Source organism: Girardinichthys multiradiatus, chromosome 15, assembly GCF_021462225.1.
Source record: "Girardinichthys multiradiatus isolate DD_20200921_A chromosome 15, DD_fGirMul_XY1, whole genome shotgun sequence".
In the NCBI taxonomy this organism is placed as follows: Eukaryota; Metazoa; Chordata; class Actinopteri; order Cyprinodontiformes; family Goodeidae; genus Girardinichthys; species Girardinichthys multiradiatus.
Window position 1 is genome coordinate 31,952,781 of NC_061808.1, and position 8,939 is coordinate 31,961,719.

Genomic DNA, 8,939 nt, shown 5'->3' on the forward strand with positions numbered 1-8,939 from the left:
TCTCATGGATCAAAAAGACTGTTACTTTATGCCTGCAGGAGACATGTCATCTTAAACTCCTGCCAGAGAAAAAAACCTTAATCAGATTATATTTCACTATATGTTGCTTCTCTATTGTCTTTTTTATTAGTTCCATGTAATATTCAAGTTTTATGAGAAACTTAATTTCAGCATTTAAATCAATGAAATTATATTCTTAGGAATACAAATTTATTGAGAAGCATGTATATATATATATATTTTTTTTATAATTAGGTCTACCAATATTAGGTAAGAATTGCTGGAAATTGCAGTAATGATATCAGTTATGATCTGCTCACATTTTATTGGCTTTTTTTATCGTCACATAATGTCCACAGTTTCCTGTGTGAGCTTTAGCATCCAACCAGAGTAGGGTAGAGCAGCACTACTTCAGCATATTGTTACTCAAGTAGAAGTAAAAAGTAGTCATCCAAACAATTAGTCAAATAAGAGGAAAAAAAGTATCTGTTTAAAAGGCTACTGAAGTACTGAGTAACTGTTTGTTCACGTAAAAAAATGATTTAATCAGACAATATAAAGTTCTGTGCATATTCTGGTATTTTAAAGAATAAAATAAAAGAGTAAAAATAAATACCATCTCCCGAAAATAACAAATTCAGGCAAAATCAATACGCATTTACAAAAACCATTGTTTTATAATATAAAGGTTTTGAAACCAAATAATTTTAGGAGGGTACATACAGGTCCTTCTAAAAAAATTAGCATATTGTGATAAAGTTCATTATTTTCTATAATGTAATGATGAAAATTTAATATTCATATATTTTAGATTCATTGCACACTAACTGAAATATTTCAGGTCTTTTATTGTCTAAATACGGATGATTGTGGCATACAGCTCATGAAAACCCAAAATTCCTATCTCACAAAATTAGCATAGTTCATCCGACCAATAAAAGAAAAGTGTTTTTAATACAAAAAACGTCAACCTTCAAATAATCATGTACAGTTATGCACTCAATACTTGGTTGGGAATCCTTTTGCAGAAATGACTGCTTCAATGCGGCGTGGCATGGAGGCAATCAGCCTGTGGCACTGAGGTCTTATGGAGGGCCAGGATGCTTCGATAGCGGCCTTTAGCTCATCCAGAGTGTTGGGTCTTGAGTCTCTCAACGTTCTCTTCACAATATCCCACAGATTCTCTATGGGGTTCAGGTCAGGAGAGTTGGCAGGCCATTTGTGCACAGTGATACCATGGTCAGTAAACCATTTACCAGTGGTTTTGGCACTGTGAGCAGGTGCCAGGTTGTGCTGAAAAATGAAATCTTCATCTCCATAAAGCTTTTCAGCAGATGGAAGCATGAAGTGCTCCAAAATCTCCTGATAGCTAGCTGCATTGACCCTGTCCTTGATAAAACACAGTGGACCAACACCAGCAGCTGACACGGCACCCCAGACCATCACTGACTGTGGGTACTTGACACTGGACTTCTGGCATTTTAGCATTTCCTTCTCCCCAGTCTTCCTCCAGACTCTGGCACCTTGATTTCCGAATGACATGCAGAATTTGCTTTCATCCGAAAAAAGTACTTTGGACCACTGAGCAACAGTCCAGTGCTGCTTCTTTGTAGCCCAGGTCTGGGGAATGCGGCACCTGTAGCCCATTTCCTGCACACGCCTGTGCACGGTGCCTCTGGATGTTTCTACTCCAGACTCAGTCCACTGCTTCCGCAGGTCCTCCAAGGTCTGGAATCGGCCCTTCTCCACAATCTTCCTCAGGGTCCGGTCACCTCTTCTAGTTGTGCAGCGTTTTCTGCCACACTTTTTCCTTCCCACAGACTTCCCACTGAGGTGCCTTGATACAGCACTCTGGGAACAGCCTATTCGTTCAGAAATGTCTTTCTGTGTCTTACCCTCTTGCTTGAGGGTGTCAATAGTGGCCTTCTGGACAGCAGTCAGGTCGGCAGTCTTACCCATGATTGGGGTTTTGAGTGATGAACCAGGCTGGGAGTTTTAAAGGCCTCAGGAATCTTTTGCAGGTGTTTAGAGTTAACTCGTTGATTCAGATGATTAGGTTCATAGCTCGTTTAGAGACCCTGTTAATGATATGCTAATTTTGTGAGATAGGAATTTTGGGTTTTCATGAGCTGTATGCCAAAATCATCCGCATTAAGACAATAAAAGACCTGAAATATTTCAGTTAGTGTGCAATGAATCTAAAATATATGAATGTTAAATTTTCATCATGACATTATGGAAAATAATGAACTTTATCACAATATGCTAATTTTTTGAGAAGGACCTGTACATAAGTTAGAACAATGCAAAGTACTTCCAGTGAATATACGTGTACACACTATTTACAGTGTATTTATTTGACCTCCAAATAGCCCAGCAGGCTCAGCAGATAGAAGTTGACACTAGAACAGTGAAGCTGGTGGTCTCTACATGCTCATCCAGGAGGAGCGAATGCTGCAAGTAACTAACTCAATGCACTCTGCTGGGTTTCCTTAGAAAACCTTTTCACCAGTGTGAATAATACAGTGAACTTGACTGTTTGATAACTAGGATCAATTGGAATTTATGTACTTGACTTGCAATCGGTCTGCATGATTGGACCAAGTTGATTTTTGTTTTTTTTTGTGAAGTTCTTGGAGACGATTTTTGTTGTAAATATTGCAGTATATAAATAAACTGAATTGAAGTCTCCGTTTATCATAAACTGTGTAGGTGTGTCTGGTTAAAACTTGCTTTTGCTTCATTCAGTGAAGTAACCAGAGGTGGCTAGAGTAGCCAGAAATTGTCCTCAAGGGCAGCATTACTTCAAAAATAATATTGCTCAAGTAGAAGTAAAAAGTATGGTGCAGTAAAACTACATCAAGAAGTGCCTTCTGTTTTCAAACACTTACTGAAGTAAATGCCATGAGTTACTACCCACTAACAATGCAGATCAGGTATAAGCATTAAGGTCTGTTAAGGTACTTGGTATGCTACCCTGTATTGCATCCAAGCAGTCAGGTCAGTTTGCGATGACGATTGCTGTTTGATGTATTGTGCTGCTCTGGCCTTAATAGTCCTACACCTTGTCTACAGTGTTTTTAATGTGACTTGAAGTTACATTCCAAACAGTTCGACCCAATCCTGGGAGGATTTTAAAAGAAACGTAAGCCTCTATGAGCCTGACATGTTGTATTACCTTGCAGGGTTCTTGTTCCAAGCCACAGAGGGGTAGGATTGACTTCTTTGACCTGCTCTCTGATGTAAAAGCAGTTGTTACATTTGTTCTGCTCAGAACAAAAACTTCCATCTGAATCAAACCACAGATCAAGCATGGATGCAGCATGAGGGCAGAGCACTCCCAGTGGTGCCCCAGTACTGATTTATTAGCTCCAAATGACACTGAGACATAAAATGATAGTTTTCTTCTCTGCATGTAACATGGTTGCTAAAATGAGATAAATGAATACAAACACAATTATCATTAGAATGCAATCATCTTGGCTGATTCATCAGTTTATCGTGATTATCAGTGATTTAAGGAGCAAATATCCTAATTGCACTTTGAGCGTCTTATATCAACACCCCTCCCGCTGATCATTTGGAATAAGTGAAATATTGGACTCTTCCTTAATGTAGGAAGGTTATTAAAGGAGAATATGATGGTGTAGACGCTCGTCTCATATCAGCTAATGCCTTTAATTTGACGGGTACAAGAACAATGCTCCAGATTTAAGGCAGTTCCATGTTTTATCCGAACAGAGATTAACATCTTCCACATTGTTTCAGTCGCAGGGCGTTCCACGCATCGTGGTGCAGTCAGCCAGTGTTGAAGAGGACATGTGCAAACATCAGCAGCCAGTAAGTTCCTCCTTTAACCCAAACAGTGTTTCATGCGTCTCTAGATGCCTGGCAGGAAGCGCTTTCTGGATCACTGCATTTCATAGTTAGTTTATGGGAAGCCATATGGCATTTATTAGACTAGTCCTGTGCGATCAGTTGAACTGAATCAAACGGGACTTTCCCACCTCAGCTCTGTGACTTGCTTTTATATAACATTTACAGTGCTGTGAAAAAGTATTTGCCCCCTTTCCTTTTAGATTTAGTTAATGATTTTATCAAACTTTATTGGTTCAACAAACTTCAGTATCAGGCAAAGATAACCTGAGTAAATATAACAAGCAGTTGTTTTCAATATTATTTCATTTATTAAGTAAAAGTATCTGTCTAAAGCAGCCTGGCCAGATGTGAAACTCTAATCGCCCCCTAAGTGATTATTCCGCCCTTGCTGGCAACAGCTGTGACGGTCCACTCTTCTTTGCAGAATTATCTAAATAAAAGCACATTTGAGGTTTTTAATATGGAGCTAAATTGGGGCCACAAAGTTTGTTCAAAAGAAAAACATTTGAACCTGAAAAATTATTTTTGAACCTCCCCCCCAAAAAAATGTGAAAACTGAAAAAAAAGTTTTGCAACTGAAAAAAACCCAGATGTGAAACTGGAAAAAAAAAAAGTTCAAAACTACTTTTCAGATTCAAGTTTTTTTTTTCGGCTTCAAACTTTTGGCCCTGTTTTGGCGTGGGGGGCGGGGCCTAAGATCACAGCGGTGCGGAATCATGACTGACAGCTCAACACAGCGGCTGAACAACATATTACCAGCTGTTGCATTCAGGGACCGTGGGAACTGGAATTATCTGTAATACATCATCGATATTCTATATATATGTGATTGGTTTTGAAAGATAGCATGCTTCACCGATAGAAGCAGCTTACGTGAAAACACGACGCGCATCTTCAGAGGAGAAAATATAATCTTGACAGATTTGCACAGCGTTTTAAGTCCGTGTTGGAGATTTCCCATGCTCTCAACATCAAGCAAAATAACCGCCAGACTAAGCGGCAGGAATGAAACCAGATGCAAAACGAGTCGGTATTTTCCCTGAATGCAACAGCTGGGAAAATGTTGTTCAACCGCTGTGTTGAGCTGTCAGTCATGATTCTGCATCCCCGTGATCTGGGGCCCCGCCCCCCACGCCAAAACACAGCCAAAAGTTTGAAGCCGAAAAAAAAACTTGAATCTGAAAAGTAGTTTTGAACTTGTTTTTTTCCAGTTTCACATCTGTTTTTTTTTTTTTTTTAGTTGCAAAACTTTTTTTTCCAGTTTTCAAATTTTTTTGGGGGAGGTTCAAAATAATTTTTTAGGTACAAATGTTTTTGTTTTGAACAAACTTTTATTTTTCAGGTTTCATTTGTTTTTGTTTGAACAAACTTTATGGCCCCGATTTAGCTCCATATTTTCAAGCTTAACTGGCCTGCTTAGTGCAGCTTCTCAATGAGATTTAAGTCCAGGCTTTGAATAGGCCACTAATAAATCCTTCATTTAGGTTTTTGTTTTTTTGGGGGGTTTTTTTAGCAAAGGCCCTAACCCAAAGTCGAGCAGAATTCCTGGGTCCAACACTTAGGCAAACAATCTTTTGGGCCGCTCACAAAACCGTCATACAGGTTTTTAAGTGTGCTTGAGCTTAAGGTCACTGAAAACTGATGGTTGGATATTCCCCTTCAGGATTTTCTCCTAGAGAGGGAAATTTGTGGTTCCATTAAATGTTGCACATTATCCAGGTCATTAAGCACCAAAACAGCCCCAGATCATCGCCCTACAGCCACCTTGTTTGACTGCTGGAATCATGTTTTGTTTTCTAAAATGCTTTTAGTTTTTGGCCAGCAGTAATGGGAAATATATTTTTCAAAACGTTCCGCTGTCAGTCCACAGATTTTTTTCCTAAAGGTCTTGTGGATCATCAGGATGTTTCTTGGTAAATGTGAGACTGTTATTTTGGTCAGCAGTGGTTTTGACATTGGAACTCTCCCATTGATCCCACTTATGCCCAGTTTCTTTCTTATTGTTGAATCATGAACTCTGACCTTAGGTGAGGCTTGCAGAGCTTTAGATGTTGTTCTGGACTGATTGGTTATTGGACTAAGTTTGGTAGGCATACCACTTCTGGGAAGGTTCACCAATTAATTGTTTTCTCTTAAAATAACCAAACAAGATAAATGCAGCATAGGTTTATGCCCACACTTAATGCTGGTTAAGTTGCTGGTTTTGTCCATCAGTCAAAGTGTCCAGCTAACCCCACCCCTCCCCCTAACCCTTGACTATCACTATGAAAGAATTGAATGTTGCCATTAATATAGAGGAGTGGTATGTTTTGTGAGATGTATGTAATCAATGGTACTAAAGATATACATGGCATGTTATGGCAAAACAGGCATAAAAACAGGAAATAGAAACACCAAATACACTTGTTTAGGTCCAAAGTAACTGAAAAGATCTGATGCAATTAAAGTTTAAAAATAAACATTTTTATCACACTTTCTATGATGGGGACACTTCTGGACCAAATGCTCATTACCTGTGCCTGAAACTAGCTTGAGTCTATTTTCATTATGGGTAACTGCCAATGGTTTTCCTCAGGTTCCCACTGGAGAAATCAGTCCTGCAGATGTCCAAGCGGACATCCCCAGATCCGTCCCCTTCCCAGCTCCCATCATCCCAAAGACGGAGGACTTCAGCTGTAGCTCAGTTAGCGACACCTCCAGTGGATACATGTCATCCAACATATCCACCGCGAGGCTTTCAGATGTCTACACACTGAGCTGGGACTTGCCTACATTGGAGCCAGATGAAGTGGAGGAAGATGAGAAAGTGATGAAGGAGTTCTCAGCTGAGAATCTAGGTTTAACCAAAGAAGTAGCTGTCCTGACTACCGACCAGCGTTTATTCAAACAAAAGGAGACTCTGTCAGAGTCAAATCTAGGTGAACAAGAACCAAATCCATCTCTGTCCGTTGCTTCAAATGGTACAGAAGAAGCTGCTGCAAGAACAGAGGAACAGTCAGGAAACCAGGCTAAACACAACCAAGACACAACTACTGATAGGACTGGACTAGAACCATCCAACAGTTCAGAGAATCACACTGATTCAGTGGTGGAACAAAACAATGAATGTGAACTGGGAGAATTCCAGCAAACAGATCCCTCTAGACTCCAAGGTTCTCCAACTAAACATCTAGATCTTACTGCTACAAATCAGGACATCCGTGAGCAGTTACTCACCAGTAAAACCCAACTATCTGACCAACAAGGTGAACATCTGGTTGAATCTATTACTCCACAGTGCCAGGAAGAAGACCAGGCAGCTTCTGACAGTATTCAAGATCCAGCTCCAAATGTGATCCAAGCTCCGGCTGCTCAACCACATGAAGACACTAGCCTTAAAAATTCACCCGAAGAGAAATCATCGTCCGAACCCTCAGATACAAACAGCAGCCTCATTGGATCCTCAGCCCTGGTTAAGGTCAGTCAGAAACCACCTTCTGATTCTGCCACTAAAACTGCTACCACTGCTGCTCAGCCCAAGTCCAGCTTATCAGCGGTCAACCCCTTCAAGATCCAGAAGGTCAAATCTTCAGACCTCAGGTCTTTCCAGCAGATTGTGAGCGAAGACGGCAGCAAACCAGCACAAATCGAGCGCATCGGCAGCCTCGGGACAGGACTCAACATCTCAGTGCCAGCGGAGAGCCTGGAAAGTATTTCGGACTTAGAGGAGGGCGACGAAGCTGCTTCCGGCATTCTTCCTGACTGGTTGAAAGAAGGGGAGTTTGTCACTGTGGGGACCAATAAGAGTGGGACGGTGCGGTACGTGGGGCCCACAGACTTTGCTGAGGGTACCTGGGTTGGAGTTGAACTGGAGGTACCAGCAGGTGAGAGACTTGATCTGATGTTTTAAGTTTCCCTTAAACTTACCTCATTATTGTTCCTTGGAATAATCCCTAATGGATCTCTGTTGGCCTGTTTTTAGGAAAGAACGATGGCTCGGTAGGTGGAAAGCACTATTTCCACTGTAACCCTGGTTACGGAGTACTTGTAAGGCCTGACAGAATTACCCGTGGTGGTGGCAAACGACGTCGCCAACAGCAAACGCGGCGTAGTGCCAACCTGTCGGGATCCAGTCCAAACCTGGCAGCTCTCACGGCTCTGGCAAAAGGTGAGACTGGACCGTCCAGACAAGGCAGAGGAGAGAACCGCAAGTCATGGAACACTTGAAACATGCTGATCTGATGTATGTAGAGACGTTTACTATAGGATTCAGTATCTAGGCCTTTGCTGCTGTGTAAACGGCTGCAGTCACTCCACTGACAAATAGACAGAGATTGAATGTTATGCAAATGTAAATGTTTTAGGTGGAGATTTGCATAAAAATATTTAGCCTTCGAAAGCCTGAATGGCTCATGGGTCAGATGTTTAGAAGCTCATTGACAAGAGTTTCCTTTGTCAACAGTCGGGTACAAGGACTGAACTGAAGATGAGGGAAACTTGGAGAAAGCCTGTAGAACAACTTCTCAGTTCAGCACAGGGCTGAAGTTTTTAACACTGGAATGAGACCACTGAATGACACTAATTTCAACTCTAATGCAAGTTTTTTTTATATACTCCTTTTTCTTGTCTTTTAACAATATCACACTATATGCAGATGACATTTTATTTGGAGCTTGTGGGTGAATGCTGCAGCTTGATTCCTGTGCCTTGATTACTGCTCAACACATGTGCCTTGATCATGTACAACCATAATGTGTTCTGCTGGAACTCTGAAAGTGTTCACCAATGATGTCATTCTGCTTCTTGGATGACTATTTTTATACAAATTTGCACTCTGATAACAAATTATAGTAATGCTGATACTTTAAATGGGTTTAATGTCTTCCTGCCAAGCATGTGGTAATTCTTTTAGGTTTGTTTTTTTGTGTATGAAGATGCCTGGAGTGGGGAATTCAGGAAGAATTGTCTGTTCCCTAGTTTTTTTATAGATATGCATTTAAGTGGATCAATTTGACTGCTTCGGATATTTATTTATTTGAAAATAAAGACAAGCTGTTGATGTTTATAGCTTGTCTTTTCTT

General features: G+C 40.7%; 1 protein-coding gene across 8 annotated transcripts in view; it reads left to right on the forward strand.

The window, feature by feature from the left end:
* LOC124881872 (kinesin-like protein KIF13B) overlaps positions 1 to 8,923 on the forward strand; it is a 41,648-nt gene extending 32,725 nt beyond the window's left edge. For 5 of the 8 annotated variants that reach the window (XM_047387723.1, XM_047387726.1, XM_047387728.1 and 2 more), the window contains 4 exons: positions 3,186 to 3,242; positions 3,769 to 3,840; positions 6,455 to 7,742; positions 7,841 to 8,923. In XM_047387723.1, coding sequence (XP_047243679.1) covers positions 3,186 to 3,242; positions 3,769 to 3,840; positions 6,455 to 7,742; positions 7,841 to 8,085 — 1,662 coding nt within the window. In that variant the 3' untranslated portion in view covers positions 8,086 to 8,923. The remainder of the gene's footprint in view (positions 1 to 3,185; positions 3,243 to 3,768; positions 3,841 to 6,454; positions 7,743 to 7,840) is intronic. The other 3 variants (XM_047387727.1, XM_047387725.1, XM_047387724.1) reach the window with 2 other exon arrangements.
* Positions 8,924 to 8,939: the final 16 nt, after the last annotated feature.